General features: G+C 39.3%; 1 protein-coding gene and 1 long non-coding RNA gene across 2 annotated transcripts in view; both read right to left on the bottom strand.

Moving 5' to 3' along the window:
- NUP153 (nucleoporin 153) overlaps positions 1 to 6631 on the bottom strand; it is a 75760-nt gene extending 69129 nt beyond the window's left edge. Inside the window, exon 1 of the mRNA XM_020986810.2 lies at positions 6075 to 6631. Within this exon, the coding sequence (XP_020842469.1) occupies positions 6075 to 6182 (108 nt within the window). The 5' untranslated portion in view covers positions 6183 to 6631. The remainder of the gene's footprint in view (positions 1 to 6074) is intronic.
- Positions 6632 to 13377: 6746 nt separating this feature from the next.
- On the bottom strand, positions 13378 to 23350 carry LOC110208702 (uncharacterized). The gene is made up of 3 exons (XR_002324605.2): positions 23089 to 23350; positions 20561 to 20616; positions 13378 to 14039 (listed from the first exon to the last, which is right to left on the bottom strand). It is a non-coding gene; the product is annotated as an uncharacterized LOC110208702 (long non-coding RNA).
- Positions 23351 to 23693: the final 343 nt, after the last annotated feature.

Raw genomic sequence — 23693 nt, 5'->3', positions numbered from 1 at the left:
AACACAATTTAACTTTTCACTTTGGAGAAAGAGGTTCAAAAAATAATATTTATCTACTAGGAATATTATTTACAGAGGATATGCCAATTTTTGATATACAAGGTATCATAAGAATAATAGCAATCTGCCCACCCCACCCACCCTTGGAAATTCTGCCATCTTAACTGTTTGGCTTTTTTAGTGAGATATGTGAGATCCTAGAATCACAAATTAGGAGAAGGCCTTCCAGAACAAGATGTCCCAATAGCAGTAGTATAAGACCTCTGAAACACACCATAGAAAGGGCAGCAACTCAAATTTCACCCTTCTACCACCATGTAATAGGGTCCTCTTCCATGTTCCCTAGCGGCTCTAGTTTTGCTATACTATAATTTCACATTTACATCGGTCTTTAAATAACAATAGGTTAAGAGACAGCTTTTAGAAAACCTATGGATGGTTTTTATGAATAGCAGGAATATTCCATGGGCATCCACGGAATGTCAAAAGAACTCAAAGAATGATACAGAATGGCCAGGTATAATTGGGCTGAGCTCTTTATCAACGGAGCAACAATATCAATGAGATCACAGATGTACTGGAGCTATCATTAAATAGTTGGAACCCTAGCATCCAGAGATAACTGTTCTGAGTTTGGAACCTTTGGGGCCTGGTATTTTGCACCAAAAGGACCTTGGGAAAAAATGGAAAAGGATCACACAAATCACAAGAACGCTGGAGAAAAAACAAAACAAAAACACCACCACCACCTCTTAAGTGGAAGTGACCAAACCTAAGAGCAGACAGTGTCCACCAACTTGTACCCAAGCTACTGTGCACCTCTGCTCCTAAAATGTGTTACTAAAAAAATTTAAAAAATAAAATAAAATATAAAATATAAAAAAGAAATGTGAGTTACTTTGTCCAGCTCATGAATGGACCAAAACAGTCCTTGGGAAATTCAATTTAATAAAAGATAGAATAATAATCTTATAATACATAAATGCAGTGGAGAAAATACCAAATAGAAAAAAGTCTATATGTAGCGCTAGGCAACAGGCTGGTGTTCTCAAAAACATTCAACATTCTCTAAAGTAGTTGGGCTATGTCTACTGAACATAAAAATGAAATTCACTAGGCTAAACTAATAGGTCAATTGAAAAAAAGTAACAAGTACTGACTTTAACTGGACTGAATTCACTGGACATCCCATCACCACAACCCCTCGACATACTAAACTTCCCACATCTACCCAGAAACCCCCAAATTCCTAACTAGATTTCATCACTGAGTAAAAAATTACGCAAATCATGCCATGTCATGAAGCATCTTGTTATTCATGATGACTCAGCTCAACTGTCACACATTCACAGTTGCCTGCCCCAAAAGGACAGTGCAGGTAGTTCACACATCTGAAAAATCCCAACAAGGACCAAAGAAAGAAGCTACAGAATATCTTCAGGTGTTCTAAATTTAAGGTAAAACTGACATTTAAAAGTTGAAATGCTCACTCAATACATCCATGACCTTTCTTCAATCCTATTCAGCATCTATCTGAAGTAATACCTATCACTTAGTACCAAGTAATCTAAAAGGGGAAGGGAAACTTTAACCTCTTCATTGTTCATTTTTTTGTATTTCATGAGTTTTAAGTTGGGGACTTTCAAATTTTAACACTAAGCAACGACATGTTTTCTTCTCTGTTTAGAAAACTTTTGCATATACATTGTCTCAAGCAACTTTTAAAAGGCAGGCAGACAAATTAACATTTTACAAATGAAAACATAAGAAATCACTCAGTTAAGTAGCTTGGGTCACTATCACAGGGCTATTAAGTGGCTTCTGTAGGATGTGAACCCAGGTCTTGATTGCATATGCTCAGATTACCTCTACCAATATTCAAAAAAAGGAGAGGAAGGGGAAGGAAGAGGGGACATGGAAAATTTCCTCCAGCAATTCACTTAAGTATATACGTATATACACACATCTAGTTAGTAATTGCTTATATGCCTTTCCATTGGACAGAATTAATTTTTCAGTCAAAACTGATTTCAAAATTAGGTAGTCTGGTACAGTAGAAAGAGTACTAGATCTGACATCCTAGAACCTGGGTCAGAATCCTGGTCTATGTGCCTATACACTGATTATGTGACCTTTAACAAGTCACAAAATTGCTCTAGACCTGTTTCCTCCTCTGTAAAATAAGGGGTTGGACTAGATGGCCTCTAATTGTCCCTTCCCGCTCTGAACCTATAATCTATAATTCTTCCAAAAGGCTATATACTTTCTAAATTGATCTGGCCTAAGGCAGTTTGGTACATGCATATTTGTTACAGTGCTGAAATCAAATGAATTATGATTTTCATTGAAATGTCCTTAAAATAAGGTTTTTGACTCAGCAATCCCATTAGTATTATCTTAAGGTTAGGTTAATGAAAGGAAGAAATGATGTTTTGTTTAGATTAAAATATTAACAGCAGCATTATTTATAACAAAAGTTGGAAACCTGCTCAACAAGTGGAGACTGGCCAAATAAATTGTGGTACATGGATATATTAGAATATCATCATGACAAATTCAAAGACATATGAGTTGATACAAAACAAAATAAAACCAAAAGAATCAACATACTCACTAACTACAACCACTGAAAAGCAACAAAACGTATGTAGGTTGGTAATACCTTGTCAGAATAAAAGAACACAGCCTTCTCTTAACAAATGGTAAGTAACAAATGTGAACGATGACATTATACAATCACATCTTTGTGTTGTTTTACTTAACTATTCTGGGATATTATAAATGTATTTGGCTTTGTTGATTTTAAGACAAAATTTACCAATAAAAAATCTTTGCCTTTGGTGTTGTACAGCAGAGGTGTCAAACACAAGGCCCAGAATACTCAAATTAAAATGCAATTCCTATTTGATTTTGTTATGTTGATGTTTTAATTAAAAAACAACAACAAAACCACTATAAACATTTTGTTTTCTCGGTCAGGATTCGACCCTCAGGATTCCCTGAACAGGTTAGTGGTCTCTGTTTCTATTTGAGATTGATACTACAGTAGTGCCATTTCTCCCCTAAAACAATCTGATTAATACTAATACAGATTAATGAATATTGTGTTCATCTATGTAGCATCTTTCTCAGTATCACAGCTTTATTTTGTCCACACAACAGTCCTGATCAAAACACAATCTAAGTATTCCTCTTCCTAGTTTATAGGAGACTAACGCTCAGTTTCAGTGATTTGTCTATGCTCAAACTGTTGAGTTAAAGGCCTCTGAGTGGGGATTAAAATTCAGATTCCCTGACGAAGCATATTGGTCTTCCAAAAGATATTTGGCAGTCAAGCATTTTCTGTAAATGCCTAAGGGGAAAAAACTAGAGGTAAGAGGAATTCTAAGACCTGTGAATATTCAACTAGAAAGAAGCAAATTAGAAATACAAATTCTAATCGGTAATACCCCCAAATTTATGGTTTCTACAAACCTGTGTTTAGGAAAATAATCTGTAGCTTTTCTAGTCATAAGAAATGTTATTAAACATAAGTTTAATATTGCAAATCATGTGAGAAGTAGGATAGTATATAGTACTGGACTTACATGGAGTCCAGCAAGTCACAACCTCTGAATCTCAGTTTCCTCTTCTGTAAAAACGGTAAAATTACTGTACCACCTTCTAGTACTATCTTCAAAGGGTTATTATGAGAATCAAAGTAAATAATCCACGTTAAATTTCTTTGAAAATTTTAAAGCAATATGTATAAATACCAATTATTTTTATTATCTAGAATAAGGCAATCTAAAATATTGATCTGATCATTTCAACAGTAGGTATTGATGCCAAAAGTCCTTCAAAATTTCATATGATTAACTCACTAGTATATTAAATAGTAAATTACTTACTAAACCAAGTTAATTAACTTCCTCTCAAGAAAAAAAAGAATTTTATATTATAACTTTTTATGGATCAACTAGCTGTCATTTCTAAGATAGCTTAGCTACCTTAATATTTTCTTTTACAAAGGTTGCCTAATACTGGCAACTAAAAACATATATAATGGTTATATTATTTGTCCTCTAACAACCCCACAAAAAAATGCCAACGTACCTAAGCTTCTAGAATCTTCCCCAACAAAATGAAAATCTGAATACCGGAAATCAAAACCACATGCCCTGATCACCTTTGGAGAACTGCCAAGTCCAATCTCCAAAAATAGCAAAGGCAGAGAAAAGGCCAACCCATTCAGGACACACATAAAAGAGGGATTTTCAAAATGCACCCACTGCCAGTGTGACTATAACCCTTCCCCCAGAAGGTAACCCATGTGGACCAGGGTTCTTGTGAGATCTAAGCTGAACTTTTAAAAGAATGAGGTTAGAAATACAAAGAAAACAAACACATAAAACAAAACCATCACTCCCAAGAGACATGAGGCTAGAAAGCCGCCCATCCTTCCACCAAATTTATTCAGTCCTTTCCTCCACTTGCCTTTCTATCTCAGGAGGACAAGACATAATGAGCTTGAGAAAACTTCCCATTTCACCCTAATATCCATTCCTTCCCCCACACACTCCTTCTTCCTCATTCCTGCATCCCCCAAAAGGAAACAAGGTCTGGAAATACCAACAACCATTAACTAATTCGATCAGAATACCCCAGACCAAGGTACATATCAGGAGATAGTGTGACTGGCAGTAGCCCCAACATATGTGCATTTCATCACTAGCCTGCTGAGCTCACCCCACCCCTGGCTCCAGAGGTTCCCAAATGTGCCCCCTTTATACAGGGATGCGTACATGTATGTGTGCACACACTCACATGTGAGGGAAGAGATGCATTTATGTAAAAGTAGATGTAGGTGGGTGTGTAAGGGAAGAGGCATGTGTGAAGTAGAAGATGTGGGTGTGCATGTGTAAAGGAAGACCGTGTGTATGGGGAAACGAGTGTGTGGCAGAGATGTACCGTGTAAGGAGTCAGTTAACTAGCCTGTGTAAGGGAGTTGGCGTGAGTGGGGGGGGGTGTAGGGGGAGGTAAGTGTGTTTAAGGAAAGATAGATATGTAAGGGAAGATAGATGGGTTTGATTGGGGGTATGCTGGGTGAGGTCAGGTATGTGTGTATGTATCTTGGGGAAGACAGATGTGTGTTGAAGAAATTGCGGGACACAATGTGTTGTGATGGGGGTGTTTTGTATATGTTGGGGGGAGTGGGGAAGATGAGGGCAGAGGTGTGGTGTGTGTTGGGGAATACAGAAGTGTTCTGGGGAAGAAAGGACATAGTGGGGGAATGGGTTGTGGAAAACATAAGTCTATTGGGGAAGAGGAGAGCACAGTAGGGTTGTATGCTACGGAAGAGAGAAATGTCCAGGAGAAGAGGGGGACATGGTGTGGGGTATTAGAAAAAGAGTAGTAGCACAGTTGGTGGAGATGTTATGCGTGTTGGGGAAGACAAAAGTGTGTTGGGGAAGATGAGGGGCCAGTGGTGGGTGAAAGCAGAGGGGTGTGTCAGGGAGGACAGAAATGTCCTGTCGAAAACCGGGGCACAGTAGGCAGTGTATTGTGTGGTGGTGGTGGGGAGTGTATTGGGGAATGGGGGCACGGTGGGACTGTGTGTGTTGACCAAGGGCACGGTGTGACTGTGTGTGTTGACCAAGACAGAAATGGCCTGGAGAAGAGACAGCATGGGGGGAAAGGGGGATGAGGTGTTGGGGAAGGCAGAAATGTCCTGGGGAAGAGGTGGGTAACAGTACCTGGGGTGGAAGACGTAAAAAGGGAGCACAGTGGGGGGTGGGGACACAATGGGCTGTGTTGGGTGGTCAGCGTGGATGCTATAGGGGTCATGGCACGTGTGGACTTCTGTGAGAGAAGAACAACACTGTGTGGAAGAGGGGGAGTGGAGGAAGAAGGTTGCGGGAATGGCGTTGGTGAGGACAGTGCGTGGGTCCTGGGTGACGGGAGACCCAGCGGTTTGTGTGATGGCTGGACAAGGCTGCGGGCACTCAACGTGGGTGTCGGGTCTGGGTCGGCGGCCCCTCGCCCCAGCCCCGGCTCGGCTAGGCCGCGGCGGCCTCCCCGAACCCCTTCCTTACCTGCTGCTGCTGCTGCCGTCCCCGCGGGTAGGGCTTGGTCAGGCCCTGGTGGCAGCGCCGCGTCCGGATCTTGCCGCCGCCGCCCCCTCCTCCAGCTCCGGAGGCCATGGCGGAGCCTCGGCCTCTTCCCGCTCCGGGGCGGGGAAGGGAAGGAGGGAGGGCGGGGAGGGGCGGGAGAGGCGGCGGCGGCCTCAGCGGCCCCCCCAACCCCCGGCCCCGGCCCAAGAGCCCGCCCGGCCCGCTCGCCGGGGCACGGGCACCAGAGGGAGCGCGAGGCCCGGCCGGCGACCAGGGAGAGAGAGAGGGCGCGCGCGGGAGGAGGAGGGAGGAAGAGAAGGGAGGGGGGAGGGAGGAGGAGGAGGAAGAGGAGGAAGAGAAGGGGGGAAGGAAGAGGAGGAGGAGGAGGAGAAGGGGCGGCGGCGCCTGCTCCGGGCCCCGCAGCCCGCCCGCCTGCCCGCCCGCCCGCCTGCGGGCACCCGCCTCTGTGCGTGTCACGGTCTCTATGGAGATCTCCGGGGGGAAGCCGGCGCGCGCGCGGGCGCCCGAGTCTCGCGCAGCTCCCGGCGCCGCTAGGGCCTAACGCGACCGCCGGGTGGTGATCCTTCCGCTGTTTCCACCGGTTCAGCCGCAGTTGCCTGCGCCTCCCGCCCGCCCCTCCCCCCGCGCCTGGCACCCGCCGCGCCGCCGCTGCCGCCGTCGTCGTAGTCTTCTCAGCCGCCGTCGTCGCTGCCGCCGCTGCCACCTTTGCTCCTATTGCTGCTGCAGCGACCGCCGCCGTCGCGAGCCAAGGTGGCGTCACTCTCCCGCGCCAGGCACGACGCATCATCGATCCGCGACCAAACCCGAGGGGCGGGGTGAATGAGGAGAAGGCAAAGAAGATTGAACAAGCCCGCGCCCTGCACAGGCCTGACGGGAAATAGAGTTTGCAGAGGAACGCCGAGTTTGGAAGAGGGGGGAGGGAAGGAGGCTGGGCTTATTGGGACAAAATAAGGCGCCACCTTCTTGTGTGTTCTCCATGTGCCTCGGATTCAGCAGAAGCGCGCACGTGCTTTTAACTTAGGGTCCTCCCTCCCTCCCAGACTCTCCCTTTTACTCCTTTTGCCCCCTGGGGAACAAAGGCGTGGACTTCCCCCGACACGTTACCGCCTGGGGCCTCCACACTTCTGGGCATGTGGTGGAAGGAAGCGGCCCCTAGGTTTGCCGTCCAAAGTCGGCCCCTGATGTCCATTAGTCTGGTAACCTTGCGTATTTTGGCCTCATTTATGGAGTGAAGGGGATGGAAGAGACCAGGAGTGGGGTTTGTTTATTTGGTGGGGGTGGGGTGGGGATTTGGACTCCTTTGGTACTCTAGCGGGCCTAGGAATCCTCTTTTTATCACACAACAAAATTCCTACGCTAAATATCTTAAATGTTAGGCAATTAAGTATTAGTTTAGGCATAAAGTAAGTATTTTATAAAGCAAATTTATTTAATTCTTGAAATGTGAGGAGAAATCCAATTTTTGAAGTAGCAATTCTTTTTATCCTTTTTCTGGAAGGAAGGGAAAGTAACATGGCTGAGGTTATACAAAGTTTTTTTAGGCAGAGCAATGAAAAAGTTTTTAAGTGAAGGAATGTTGTGATTTGAAAATCTCAGAGAAATGGCGTCCTGAATCATTGACTTTTTCCTTCATTAATACCATTTCTTAAAGTTATGCAAAAAAAAAGAAATACCGGGGAGCCCTTGTTTTTTCTTTCTCAGTATTAGTAAAGACAAAAGCAAAGAGGTAAAATTTGTGGGATAGAGGAAAAAAACTTTCTACGAAATAATACCTGCAACCTTATGATTCAAATAGGTTTTTGTGTGCTAATCAGTACTGAATTCTTAGCACCAAACAGCCGATTTACAAAATTTTAGAACACAATCTGTTTGCAAGTTGGGGACTCCCTGTAGTGAGAATTTTTTTATGAAAAATTATCCTTAATGATAAATATTATCTTCTATATTTCTATGAAAATTTATCTTCATTTTGGATTAAATTAATTTAATTTATAACTAAAGGGAAATCCATTTATTTAACTCTGAGCATAATGCAGCATAATTAATGATTTTCAGGCAGATGTTCTATTTCTATTTAGTATCAAAATCACATGACAGTGGAAGGAAATGGAATTGTAAGTGTATTACTTAAATAATATCTAGTTACAGAGTCAGCTAAATGGTCTTTTGTGGACTGGTCTGCGAATTTGATCACGGTTTGTAACATTGTTTCTTTGGGAAAATATTAGGAGTTCCAACTCAGAACTTCAGGCCTTGGGAAACTATCCCCACCTCCTAGTGAAAAAAGATTCAAGTAGTTAGATATTGGGAAGATTCCGGCCCCAAAATACCTTACATAGGATCCTTTAGTATAGTCCAAGCTAAGATGGGAAATGAACTACTCATGTGGTAAGAGAAAGGGATCCTCCAATGAGGCTGCCATGTATAAGGCATGTGATATTATCAGGTTTTTCTTTTCTTTTTTTTAAATGTCTGAGACTGTCTCTAACCTGTTATAGGAGTCAGCAAATTTTGTCCTATAAAAGGCTTCATAGTAAATATAGGCTTTGTGGGCCAATAGGTAAAATTGAGGGTATTATATAGGTCGTTATATAACGAGAGACAGCTAATTTACATATATTCTTTTGATGAAATTCAAAATATAATAGCCAATAAACACTTATTAAGCTCCTACTACAAGCCAGGCACAGTGCTAAGCCCTAGGGATATAAGAAGACAAAAGAGTTCCTGCCCTCAGGGAGCTCACCTTCTAATGGGGACAATAACAAATACAAGCAAGCTGTACATAGGATGTTCTGTGGAGGGAAGGCACTAGAATTAAGAGAAGATGGGATTTTAGATGGGTATGAAAGAAAGTCAGGGAAAATAGGTGGTAGAAAAGAGGAGGGAGAGCACTCCAGGCATGGGGGAGAGGTAAAATGCCCAAAGCCAAGAGATGAAGGGTCTTGTTTGTGTCTGGATGGGGAGTAAGGTAGGAGGGGACTACGTTTTGAAGGACTTTGAATGCCAAACAAAGTATTTTGTATTTGATCCTGGAGGGGATAGGGAACTATTGAAGATTATTAGGGGGTGGAGTGGATAAGAGTGGAGTGATATGGATGGATCTGTGCTTTAGGAAAATCACTTTGGAGGTTAAAGAATGAATTGGAGTGAGGAAAGACTTGAGGCAGGTAGACCCACCAATAGGCTATATTGCAGGAATCCAGGTATGAGGTGATGAGGGCCTTCACTAGAATAGTGACAGTGTCAGAGGAGGGAAGGGAGCTCATTAGAGAGATGTTACACAAAGGAAAAATTGACAGGCCTTGGCAACAGATTGGATAAGGGGGGTGGAAGATCATAAGGAGTTGTGGATGACATCTAAGTTGCAAGTCTGAAGGCCTGGGAGGAGGAGGATGTTGTCTACATTAATAGGGAAAGTTGGAGGTGAGGAGGGTTTAGGAAACAAGATTAGTTCAGTTTTGGACATGGGTAATAAAAATTGAGTACAATTTTTTTGTAATATGCCTCTATTAATGAGAAGAATGGAATTCCTTTTTTGGGGAGTGAGATGAGATAACATTTAATTTAATTGGAGTTCAGCATTCCCTTTCATCAAAATTAATTGCAAATGTTCATCTGTTAATGCTGATTCACAATCAAATTTCATTTATTTCATCTTGAAAATGTCTTTCCATACTAAATACTAATATTAATCCACAGGCATATGATTTTGATTGAGTATATTCATCACTTGGAAGGTATTTATAGAATTTTATTAGGTTCTTTATTAGATATAGAATTTTATTATGTAATTACATTACGGAGTAATCACTTCAATTGAAGGTTAGGTGGAAGGTCCTCAATTGTTTAGTTAAATGGATTTTAAAATATGGAAATTTCTTTTGCAATTGCATTGGAGTCTGAAAAGCACTGTTAGAACTGTAGACTGAGCTAGGGATAATATAACTGCTGCAAACTTGTGTGGGAATAGAGTTCTCACTTGTTTTAAGTTTTGGCAGCACAGAAAGTACATAAAAAACTTGACATTACTTGTGATTCAAACAATATCAATTGTCATTAAATTGACTTTACAACAATATAAGTTTCACCTGCAAGCTCTATTTTGCTTTGTAATTTTAGGTTGAATTCATTAATAAGCTTTATAAAGTCTGCAGCAAAAGCTAATTTCCAAAGCCATTCAGTGTTCAATAATAGTGGTTGAGGGCAGTCATCATACAATGATATGTATAGTACTTGAGACATTGTTATATAGTAATTGTCACTGCAATTTGTAGTACACTGAGCAGTGCAGAGCAGTGAAATCACCATCATCTCTTTTCTAACTGCTCAGTTCTGCAGTTGTACAATGAAAGCAGCCACAGACAATTTGTCAACAAATGAGGGTGGCTGTGTTCCAATACATCTTAATTTTAAAATGTAAAAACTATTCTTAACTCACAAGCTATACAGAAAAAGGCAGTAAGCTAGGTTTGGCTTGTAGCCATAGTTTGCTGACTCCTGACCTCTAATATAATCAATGGAAATGGAATACGGAAAAGAATGGCAAATTATTAACAGTTATGTGAAAGAATCCTCCAAATCACTGAAAAGAGAAACAACCCTGACGTTTCAACCTCACACCCAGCAAATTTGCAAAGATGCCAAAAGATGGCAATAGTTGATGTAGGAAGGCTTATGGGAAGATGGGCACACTAGTATATTTTTGTGAATTGGTATAAACATTTTGGAAAGCAATTTAGAATTGTGTAAACAAAGTGATAAAATGTCCATATCTTTTTGAGTCAGAGATTCTTTTACTAGGCTTATACCTCAAGATGGCCACTGATAAAAAAGCCCCTATATACACCAAAACATGTATCCAGCACTTTTTATGATAAAAAAAATAAAGGTTTCGAAACAAAGTAAGTAAATGCACATTGTTTAGGGAATGGCTGTAGGAACTGTGGTATCTGAATGTAATGGAATGTCACAATGCTGTAAGAAATGATGAATGTAATAAATACAGAGAAGCATGTTAAGAGCTATATGAAATGATGAAGAATAAAGTAAGCAGAACCAAGGAAACAACATACACAATTCTACACAATGTAAGTAGAAAGAACAATCACCAAAAGAAATCAAAAGTCAGTGTTGCAAAGTTATAAAGAATAAACATGGCTCAAAAGAAGAGATAAAAGAAGATAGTTGTACTCCTTTGCAGAAGTGGGACATTCACAAGTGTTGTACACTGCACATATTTTCAGACTTTTTTGATGTATTGATCAATCATGCTGACTTTTTCTATTTTTCTTTTTGTCTTCAAAAATACTATTTGTTCAGCCCTGGATTCAGGAAGACCTGGGTTCAAATCTGGCCTCAGACACTTGACATTTACTAGCTGTGTGACCCTGGGAAAGTCACTTCACCTCATTGCCTTGCAAAAAAAAATAAAGTACTATTTGTTATATGGGATGGCTCTCAGAGAGGAGACTGGGAAGAGACACTGGGGGAAATTACGGTGCAGAACACATGAATAAAAAGTTGTTTTTAAAAAGAACTGAAATAAAGCATGCAAATGAAAATGTAACATGATATCTTAAATAAGGAAACAAAGGTAGGCATAGTGAGAAAGCGTGCTAGACCTTGAATCAAGACGATCTGACATACCTAATAGTTGTATGACTTTGGGCAAATCATTTAACCTCTCTAAACTGCCAATTCTTATCTGATAAAATGTGGATAGTAATACCTATTCGATGTAGTTTATTGTGAAGCTAAAATGAGCGTACATATAGCTTAGAATGGGAGTTGATTGAACCAACAAAACAATTTCCTCCCCCAAGGTGGGAGAGATGCCCTGATACTGTTTATCAAAAATACCTCTCCTCAATCAGAAAATCAAAGGCATAGACTAGGTATGGAAAAGTCCTTAATTTGGAAGGAATGAAAGCCGTTGGATTAAATGAAGTGATGCTACGCAGGAAGTGTGTTGGAATTATTTGAAGAGACTCAAGCATACCCTGTGGGGTTTAGATAAAATTCCAAGCAAGTTTGAAACTGGAATTTCAATTAACCCTACCTTTCACAATTGGTCACAGGATGACCTAGTGAACTTTGAAAAATGGCAAGATTTTTCATGGATATCCTAGCAATGTCCCCAGATTCATCTGTGTTGGGAGCCAAGGACAAACTAGAAAACCTGAGGAAAAGCAGCTTCATTACTCTATAAGGAGCCAAGCAAATAAGTATACCATACCTAAAGAGAACCTCACAAGGACCCCACAATGGGAGAAAAGGACTTCCAATTACCAGGAGTTCCCCTACAATGCCATAGCCCCTCATCTTGAGGCCTCAGTCCAGCTCCAGAATTGACACATTGGGAGTACCCATTGCCTTTGTGTCCTCACCCTTTTGTTGAATGGCTTCTTCCAGAGCCTCCATTCAAGGAGGGCCTCTGGCCAGCCGTGTCTCATTTCTCTCCAGACTACACTTTGGACTCTAGCATGGCCTAGCTGCTGTGGTCCTAGCCCCTGGTACTTTTGCCACCCTTTTCTCAGTTTCCTATGTGTGTTGTCTTCTCCCATTCCAATGTAAGCTCAAGGGTATGGACTGTATTTCTATTTGTATTCACAGTGTAGCCACAGTACATGACACATAATAAGAATTAATGCTTGTTGACTGAATGATGGGAGCTGTGTTTCATTCCTTTGCTACATATGCTCTCTAAGCTTGAGCCCACTTTGCCTTGGACACTATGTATTTGTGGGAGAGTGTTTCCCTGGTTTGGGGGATAGTTATACTAACTATTCTTACCAAGCTACTTTAGTAAATGTGTATTTGTAAAAGCTAAAGGAAATATGACTAGCTAATTGATAGGAACCGTTAATGAGGGAGCATGCTAGTTGACCTTCATAAGCAGCAGTACAAGAGAAACCTTAAATTCCTCAGAGTTACCCCTAAAACCCCCTAAAAGGAGAAGCAACTAGTCACCTTCTTGGGATTCAACCTGCCACTGTTAGTGGGGGGTTGGAAGAGTGAACCCAGAGACTATTCTATATTTATAAATAGCTTTTAAAATCTCATTGTGCTACAACGATCCAAGACAACTCTGAAGGACATGTGAAAAATGCCATCCATCCCCAGAGAAAGAACTGATGATGTCTGAATACAGATTGAAGCATACTGGTTTTTTTACTTCATTTTTCTTGAGTTTTTTTTCTCTATGTTTTCTTTCACAACATAACTATTATGGACATGTTTTGCATGCTACACATGTATAACCTATATGGAATTGCTTGCCTTCTCAATGGGGATGGGGGGTGGGGAGAGAGCAAGGGAGAGAATTTGGAACTCAAAGTTTTATAAACATGTTAAAAATTATTTTTACATGTAACTGGGGAAAAATAAATTTTAAAAAAATCTCATTGTGCTTTAGAAATGTCAACTACTATTATTTTGTTAGTGAACATAGTTTTTTAAAATTCTTATTGACATCTTTTGTTTTTGTTACTCTCATTTACAGATATTTGTTAACCTCTTGTCTAACAATATAACACAATTTTAAAGACTAAGAAGAAAAAGAAATAGTTCAACAAAACTAATCAGCTTCATGTGAGAAGATATGCTATACACTCATAGTCCTTCACCTCTGTAAAGAAAGGGTGGTACATTTTCTCATGTCTTCTCTGGGTCCAAGCTTTGTCATAATTACATAGTTTGGTTTCAAGGTTTATTTCTATTTAAATTATAGTAATTGTGAATCTTGTCATACTGGCTCTGTTTTCTTTCCTGTACATCAGTTCTGATAAATCTTCCCATGCTTCTCTGATTTCTTCATAGTCATTGTTTCTTATGGCTCAGTAAAATATTCCATTTTATTCATATGTTCTCATTCCTTTAGTGGTTCCTCAGTTGTTGGGCATCTAGTTGATTTCTTGTTCTTTGCTATAAAAAAGTGATACTGTGAATATTTTGGTATATGTGAGACCTCCCCCCACCCAAAAAAAAATCTTTAATCTTCTGGATGTTTACATTTAGACACTTTTAAACATAATTCCAAATTTCTTCCTGGAAGGATCAACACAATTTTCTTAAGACACACTTACAATATTACTTTAAAACATAGGTTCAAAGATTTAGAAGTGGAAGGAGCCACAGAAGCCATAGATTCCACCCCTTTCATTTTACAAATGAAGAAACTGATATACAGACAGGTTAAGTGACTTAGGATCATACAGATAAGTATCTGATGTAGAATTTTAACTCACTTCTTTCTAATTAAAAGTCTAGTGACAACAATTCTTTCTTTCTCCCTTCAGCCCCCTTAGGCAGTCAGGGTTAACTTGCCCAGGGTCACACAGCTAGTAAGTGTCAAGTGTCTGAGGCTGGATTTGAACTCAGGTCCTCCTGACTCCCAGGCCAGAGCTCTATCCACTGCACCACCTAGCTGCCCCCCAATGACAACAATTCTCAAAGTATAGCCCAGTGATGCCTGGGGATCCTTAAGACCCTTTTATGGGATCTATGTGGCCATAAGTATTTTCATAATTTTAATTTTAACTTAATACAGAAAATACTGATAGACACAACCCACTTCAACAAAAGCTCTTTGGGAAGTCCTCAATAATTTTTAAGAGTGTGAAGGGGTCCTGAGACCAAAAAAGTTTGAGGACCACTGCATTGCCACACAAATCATGTAGGCAAATCAAGTAGCAATCATATTGACCCACCTTAAATATGGTTAATGTATAATTGACATATGGTATTTAAATAATGTTTCTAAATTGTTTTAAAGCATATCTGAAGATGTTTCTAAAAAATCTGAAGTTTATTAAACTTTCTCTATGAAATCTTTCTTACCCTATTAAATACCCTAGAAACTCTTATCTAAAAGGTTACTAAGGCGAATTTATAACATTTCTAAACTAATTTGGTCTCACTCGGAATACCGAAATTCTGCTCTGGTATACAGATGAGAAAGCATTCTAAGGTTTTAAGTGGATACTGAAAGAACTAGGAAAGAACTAGGGTGCTTCCTAATATGTGAGGCCTAGCCCAGAACCCAGTGCTCCAGATACAGTCTAATAAAGGTTGATAGTAGAAGCTGTCCTAGTCAGGCATCTAGAGCATTGCATATGGTTCTAGATACTGTATCTTAGGAAAAACACTGATAAGCTGGAGAATATCCAGAAGAATGGTAGAATCACATGTTTATGTCACATGAGGATAGATTGGAGGAATTTAGCATATTTATCCCTGAGACGGGAAGATGGGGAGACTTGATAACTGTCTTGAAGTACTCAAAACACTGTGGAAGAAGAACTAGATTTCTTTTGTTTGCCCCATATCATCAGGACTAGGTGCAATGGTAGACCTTGCAAAGAGATGAATATAGATTTGGTGTCAGGAAAAACTTCCTGATAATTAGAATTATCTAAAAATTGGAATGAGCTGCCTCAGGAGGTAGTAGGTTCCCCTTCATTCAAAGACTTCACACAATAGCTAGGTAATCATTTGTTGGATATGTTATGTTGGGGATTAATTTTCTGGTATGAGTTGGATTAAATAGCTGATAAGATCCTTTCCAAGTCTGAAATTCTGTGATTCTGCTACAGTGTTCCCCTATCCTCCATGTTGAAACCAGTGACAATTCTCAGAAGAAATTCTGAAAAAATGTATACAAATTATGTCTATACATGTGTTCTAACACATATACATATGTGTGTTTTTCAGCATTTAACTAGACAAAAAGTTCTATAAATTAATGATTCAGATAGATTCTCAGTACAGATCTTCACTGTACAACTTCTTCATTGCAGCATTGATATCCTTCTGCTTTTGTTCAGTCTTTCAGTCATGTCCATCTCTTTGTGACCCCATGGACCATAGCATGTCAGGCTCTTTTATCCTCCACTGTCTCTCTTAGTCTGTCCAAGTTCATGTTCATTGTTTCCATGATACTATCTATCCATCTCATCCTCTGCTGTCCCCTTTTCCTTTTGTCTTCAATCTTCCAACATTGGGGTCTTTTGCAATGAGTATTATCTTCCCATTATGTGGCTAAAGGATTTAAGCTTCAGTGTCAGTATTTGACCTTTAAGGGAATGGCCTGAATTAATTTCTTTAGTAAGTATTGACTGATTTGACCTCCTTACTGTCATCTTCATTATAATAATTAGAGGAAGGAGATGAACATTCTGGAGATGGCTCAGGTTATCCATTTCCACTGGTTTGGTTTAGATTTTGGTTTGGTTGGTTTTTTTTGGGGGGAATTTATATTTCTTCATGAGGATTTCACAGTGGTATTTTGAAAGCATAAGTCATTGATGTTTTATTATCGTATGTTTCTGGAGGGACAAAACTGAAGTAAGAAGAGGGAGACTATGGGGGCAGCTAGGTGGCGCAGTGGATAGAGCACCGGCCCTGAAGTCAGGAGGACCTAAGTTCAAATACGGCCTCAGACCAAACACTTGACACTAGCTGTGTGACCCTGGGCAAGTCACTTAACCCAATTGCCTAAAAGTAAAAAAAAAAAAAAGGGAGACTACTTGAGGCAATATTAAAAAATTCTTAGCTAATGAAGGAGTTCTGATCTTCTACTAAAGTGATTGGGATAGTAACTAGATGCCTTTTGAAAATTCTGTTATTCAATTTTTACTATAATTGAAAGAGAACTCTTAGCAAAGAAAAGTTAAAGATGGAATGTCCATTTGTTAACCAAAGGAAGTACCCTTTCTTTGAATATTATAGGGTTTTATCATGGTAGATGTCCTTTACACACCGGACCAGACCTTGGTTTTCCAAGTAGACATCATCTCTAAGGGTGCATCTCCAAACCTTAAGATTTCTATAGTCCAAGCTTGACTCATTTCCCAGATTTCTTCAGTTATTAGTCAGCTTTCCACTCAGGAGAAACCTCTACCCTAAGACCCTGCTCTCCTGGTTGGTGGCTTCCTCACCTAGACTGCCTTATGAAAAGCCCCAGTCATTCTCATTATACTTTTTGCTTAACTCTAGACCATAGAACCTTACCCTGTAAGGTTATCTTCCATCTACTCTGCATGTACTACTTATTTACCTGTTAAGTCTTCCATTAGAATGTAAACTTCTGGAAGTTTTGCCTTTAGTTTTTCCCCATCACCTAGCATATTCCTGACATAGTAAACACAATAAAATACTTGATTTTTTAAGAAAATTCATTATAGGGGCAGCTAGGTGGCGCAGTGCATAGAGCACCGGCCCTGAAGTCAGGAGGACCTGAGTTCAAATCCGGTCTCAGACCAAACACTTGACACTCACTAGCTGTGTGACCCTGGGCAAGTCACTTAACCCCAATTGCCTAAAAAGAAAAAAAAGAAAATTCATTATAAAAGATGACTTGCTAAGGAACAGAGGAATGAGTGATATGTTTGGAAATGAAGCTGAAGAAAAAAAGATAAAGCTTTTTAAAAAGGAATATGAATATATGAAAATTCTGAGATATGACTAACAGACTTTTTAGTATCTGTGGGGTACTATTTTAAGGTGGGATTTTCACAGTAGTTATTAAATACCACAGTGTTTGCAAAGCCTAATTTGACTACGCAAGAAGTTCACCCTGCATTCAAGCACTTGAAATGGGAGGTAGTAAGCATTACTATTTGCTTTCCTCCTTAATTCCTGCAAACTTTACATTTGGTATCTCAGTTGTACTTCTAATTTACAAGTTTCTATAAAATATACTTTAAGCACTTACATATGCAGACACTAAAGTTTCTTTCCTGTGTTGCAATTTTTTCTTCTCTACCAGACTTGGATTTCTCTTGTTTCATTGATTTTTTTCACTGATTCTTCTAGACTTTAAATTAAAAGACTAGATTCACTTATATATAAGTAAGTACACAGACATTCTTAATAATGTTTGCAAAGTTGACCATATATAGGGGGAGTAGTATTTTAAAATTATTTAGAATATACTTGTGCTTAAAATAACTAAGCATCTCACTTTTTAACAAATTAGGCATTATTGTAATTACTAATGAATTGGGCTTAGGACACGTATCACCCTCACATATTTTTATAAACATCTTTGACAAGTCATGCTGGAGCCAGAAATGTTTTAAAATACAACTAAATAGTTAAGAATAATTGCTTTAAAGAAGTATTGATTTATTTGTAACTAATTTATAATATGCCATCTGACTTATAACAGGTCATCTTTTGAGATGATAGAAAAAAGTTGAGCATGGGTCCGGTGAACCCATGTGTAAAGAAAATTTGCAATATTGGAACCAACATAATTTACCTACTGGAGGTACTCAGACAAAAACTTTGACAAAGACAGAGAAGTACTATGAGGAAACATGAAGGGATGATATTCTTAAGTATATAGCATTTATCAAGGATTTAAGGGACCTGGGATTTCTCTTTTACACAAAGCCTGAAATTTCCTCATGTATAAAATGAATATAATAGCAGTTCTAGTTTTGTAAGCTGTAGCAAAAATTAAATAAATTAATCATATGAAACAACCAGAGCTTTGGAGAAAGATTTGTGGAAGAAGCCATTTTCTCTGAAAAGTACTTTGAAAAGAATGCATTTGACCAAAGAGTTAGAGATTTGCTTAAAGCAAGTTAAGAGTTACCAAAAGCACTTTTATCAGGATAGCTTTAGCTCTTTGTTGTAGCTGGGATGCCAGAAAGTTGAGTCATAATTATGCGGCTCTCCATTAAAGAAGACTCACTTCCATGTCTCCTCCCTCCAAGCCAAACAATTGTGTTTACTCACATAAACTTTAGTGTTAAGATGAGGTAGTAAATTCTAGGCCAGAGACAGCCTTGAGATCTTTGGTAGATATTCATTCCATGATCACCAGTCAGTTGCCTAAGCGCTGAGGAAAAAATTAAGGATCCTGACTTGTGCTCTTCTTGATTCTGGGGCCATTTTTAAATCTCCAAAAAGTGAGCAGAGGAGAGAAGATGAAACAAATTTCATTTTCTTTCATTGGCAGTTCTGTTCAGAGATTTGATAGGTGAATGCTATCAAATTTGAATGCTGAAGAGTTTTAATATGTTGCCTGGAATGAAACTTTAGGTGTAGCTCATCCATTTTAGATTGACTGAACAAAACTACTAGCATTATATGTAGTTGGTTAACATCTACCATTTGTTTGTTTCATGAAAAGAAATGTGTATCAGAGATCAGAGATGTGACAGAAAGAAATGTTCTCATCATCTATTGAGATGATCTGGATAGGTTGACTACCAGTGGATGTGAGCAAATTAAACCATGTAGTAGTAAATACAACATTAAGACATCACCAAACAAAAATGTATGCATAAGATGCAAAAGAATTAACTTTGTAGACTTAAACATTGACTAGGAAATTAACATGCAATGGTGAAAACTGCTTAAGGAGACTACCATATACACATATACTCTTCTAGAATAAGTTCAACCATTTTAATGAGGCAGATCATTTTTTAAAATTATGAATGAAAGACCATCTTACAATAGCTCAAAGTAATGAATAACTTCCTCTCAATCTTAATTTAAACCAAAGCTATGAATGAAAGGCCTGGTTCTTTAAACTAGTAACAACCTCTTCTGTAAGGTCATTTATAGGCGTTACTCTTCTGTGAATCATCACAGTAGCTCCTGAGCACTCCTACAAGAAGTAGCTGCTTATTATTTTTCAACTAAACAGCAGTAGCCAGAGCCAGGGACAGATTTTAGCTTCATCCTTGCCAGGTGCCTAGAATAATACCTTAACTACATCCTACTCAATAATGACTTGTAGGATAAGATCTTGAAGATAGGCAGCAACAGTGATAAGTGAAAACCTTCCAAAAGAGACCTGTGAGTAAATAACTGGACCACAGAAAAGAAAGTCCACTGTTTTGTATTGTCATTACAAATAGACTCCATCTGGGCTGCTCACCTTGTCTTCAGTTATCCAACCTACTTTAAATAAAAAGATGGACATCCTTTACAATTATGCTTCCTTAGACACCCAAACTGCCATGATTTTCTTAGATCAAAATAATTTTTGTTTCTCCTGGCAAAGTCACTCACTTTTTAGACAGTGCCTTTTAAATACATTTGTATTAGAACAAAATAATGCAGTTGTTTTTTACAACTTTGTGAAGTAGGTTGACATTTTATTACAACTTCACAGCTGAAGTAAAGGAAAAACTGACGAGTTTCACATCAGAGCTCATTTGTATCAAAATGAGATTATTTATTTGTTCATTAGTGAAATTCCTTAAGCACCTGGAGACCTCTGTTATATATTTAGACATACCCAAATCAGAAATAAGAGAAAAGAGTGAGGCAGGAATTCGAAAAGAGATGGTACGAGAGGAAATGAGGAAGGCCAAGTGATATGCAAGTAGGGAAACATAAAATTCCAACAAATATCTAAAAACCCCAGAAAAAGATCCCAACCAGAATTCTATCAGTTGCTGTATTCCAGACATAGAACTCACCGTTCCTGTATCCAAACTCCATTGCTCTGTCTCCTCAGCTCACCTTCCTCCAGTGTCTAGGATTCAAAAGAGGTGAAATAAAAGAAGGAAAGAAAAGCTAACGCGTTGGATGAAACAAGCTACATAAGTATTACTTACTAGCGTAATAAATAATGAACAGAATAATAAATATTCCATTGGAAGTAAAACACAGATGCTCACTGTTACTGGGTAATGTTTATAGCATTTTTCATTTGCAGAAGCTATCATCATTAAGTCATTTTTTTTTCTCTAAGACCTGTGAAGTGGATGCATTTATTATAGTTGGGTAATATTTCTATAGAATGTAGATTACATTCAAATAACAGTGTGTTGGAATTACTTTTATTTTACCTTTCCCACATCTATGCAAGTCTCCTATTTAAACAAACAATATTTGCCTAAGACCATCTGTTCCTTCTATTAGAGTCAGAGTCTGAGGTAGAATGCTGAATTGTAGCCTCAATCATGGTTTATGCAGACTCTGTCAAGATAGTATTTTTCCTGAAGGATTATTTCAGATTTAGGAACTGATGAAGAGAAGGGGAAGGTTTTACATACAAATTGATACCTAAAAGCATCCTTCTGAAGGTAGTGATTATGGAAAAATCAATTCATTCCTCCCTGACCCCCGTTTAAAAATGTTGCTATTTTTCAAAGAAATTCCCTTTGATGAGAAAATGTTGTGTGATGGACAGATGGCTCTCAACATGTTTTCTATTTTAATGATTGTTTTAATTAGGTAAACTTAACAAAAAACAGTACTATTATATCTCTACAACCAAGCAGGTTAGAACTACTTGTTTAAGATACCACAAAGCAGTGTGTTGAGTGTTGCAGGTAGGAAATTTAGTGTGATAATTCTTTACTAAGTGAGTGCTCCGATCTTTATTACTTATGAATAAATGTTCTTATATGAAAGAGTCCCAGCTAAAATCCTACTTTCTACAAAAAGCCTCTCCAAATCGCCCTTGATTCAAGTACCTTCCCTCTATTGATTTTGTCCAGTTTATCCTGTATATATCTTGTTTGGACACAAGCTGGGTGATGCAGTGGACAGAGGGCTAGGCCTGGAGTCTGTAAGATCTGAGTTCAAATGAGTTAGACATTTGCCAGCCTTATGATCCTAGGCAAGTCACTTAACCTCTATTTGCAGTTTACTCTTGTGTAAAATGGGGATAACAATAGCAACTACCTCCCAGGGTTGTCGTAAGAATCAAATGAGGTAGTACTTGTAGAGCACTTAGCACGATGCCTGGCACATAGTAGGCACTATAGAAGTGTTGACTATTATTATTATGTTGTTGTCCGTCCCATTAGACTGTGAATGAGATCCTTGAGAGCAGGCACTGTCTTTCACCTTTGAGGCAGCTAGATGGCACAGTGGATAGAGTGCTGGGCCTGGAAGGAAGAATACCTGATTTCAAATCTGGCCTCAGATACTTATTAGATGCTGGGCAAGTCATTTAACCTCTGGTTTTTGCCCCAGTTTTCTCAAATGTAAAATAGGAATGATAACACCACCTACCTCACAGTGTTGTTGTGAGGATCAAGTGAAAGAATATTGGTAAAGTATTTAGCATAGTATGACATACAATAGGTGCTATATAAATGCTTACTCCTTACCCGTTCCCACCCCATCTTTGTCTCCCCAGCATTTAGCACAGTGCCTGGCACATAGGTGCTTAGTAAAGGCTTATTGGGGGGGGGGGGCTAGGCAGTGGGCAGCTAGTAAGTGTCAGTGGTCTGAGACTGGTTTTGAACTCAGGTCCTCCTGACTCCAGAGCTGGTGCTCTATCCACTGCACCACCTAGCTGCCCCTTAATAAATGCTCACTGACTAGTTTTCAGAGGGGTAAAATGACCTAAATTTAGGCAGAATTAAGAATGGAATGGAAGGATATAGTTGGGTTCCAGAAATCACTGAAACATCTGAAATCTTAATGGTCAAAGACCAAGGAGAAAACTAAGGAGTATGGTTCTAAGTTAAAGCCAGAAAATATTGGTTAAAAACCTGACTCTTATATTTATTAGCTGTGAACCTCCAAAGCCTCATTTCCCTCATCTATAAAAATAAGCAGGTTGAACTGTCTGGTCTCTAACATGCAGGGGTGTGTTGGAGCCAGCACATACACTGCTCAGTTTTTAGCATTTACACTTCAGAAATCAGCAAACTGTTCATCAAGGCTTGATTTATAGTTTTGTTGATTCTCCAGAATTAAAGTGGGATAGAGAAAGTGTTAATAACGCAGATCACATTTAAAAGTGTTGTGTTTACATCCACCACCACCACCCCCAACACCTCCAGAGTGCTAGTTGTTAAACATTTACCAACATACTTCTGCGCTCTGTGATCCTATGACCTCACAGGGCTGTTTTGGAAAAATTGCTTTATAAAAAAAGCTCTATATGGGTTTTTATTAATAGCATAACTGATATGATACAGCCCTTCAATGAACTAATCCTGCCTTCAAAACCCAGTCAAGTGCTATAAGACTCTGATTGACTTACTAGTAGGGTTCCAGGGTTAGATCAAGAATGAATGAAGTAAAGGAACTCTGATGATTCAGCCCTGACAGCTGAATGACAGAAAGCAGATGAGGTCCTCTCCACAACACTCCTTCAAACAGACATAGAAAATGCATCAGACTGAATCCTAATGGAGAAATACAGAAAATGTTACACTGAATCATTTGCCTAGCCCAGGTTGACATAGGGAGACAGAGAGGTCTACAGACACTGAGGACAGGGTCAGGCCAGGGATACTCTAGCACCCAGGAATACAGTGTGCACCAGTGCAAGATGAAAGCCCAGATCTCTCTTAGGGTACCCCAAGACCTAGGCAGCTACGTGATGTGGTGGATAGAGCATCGGGCCTGGAGATAGGAAGATCAGAGTTCAAATCCAGTCCCAGACACTAGCTGTATGACCCTGGACAAGTCACCCCCTCTTTCAGTTCCTCATCTGTAAAACAGGGACACACTAGAGAAGGAAATGGCAAACTACTCCAGGATCAGAGCCAAGAGAACCTTATGAAGAAAGTCCATGGGTTCACGAAGAGTTGGACACAACTGAACAACTGAACAACCCTGAGACTGATGCCAGGGTATTACAAA

Source organism: Phascolarctos cinereus, unplaced genomic scaffold, assembly GCF_003287225.1.
Source record: "Phascolarctos cinereus isolate Bilbo 61053 unplaced genomic scaffold, phaCin_HiC Scaffold_4;HRSCAF=312, whole genome shotgun sequence".
Taxonomy (NCBI): domain Eukaryota; kingdom Metazoa; phylum Chordata; class Mammalia; order Diprotodontia; family Phascolarctidae; genus Phascolarctos; species Phascolarctos cinereus.
Note: the sequence above shows the minus strand (reverse complement) of the source record. Positions and strands in the feature narration are given on the sequence as shown.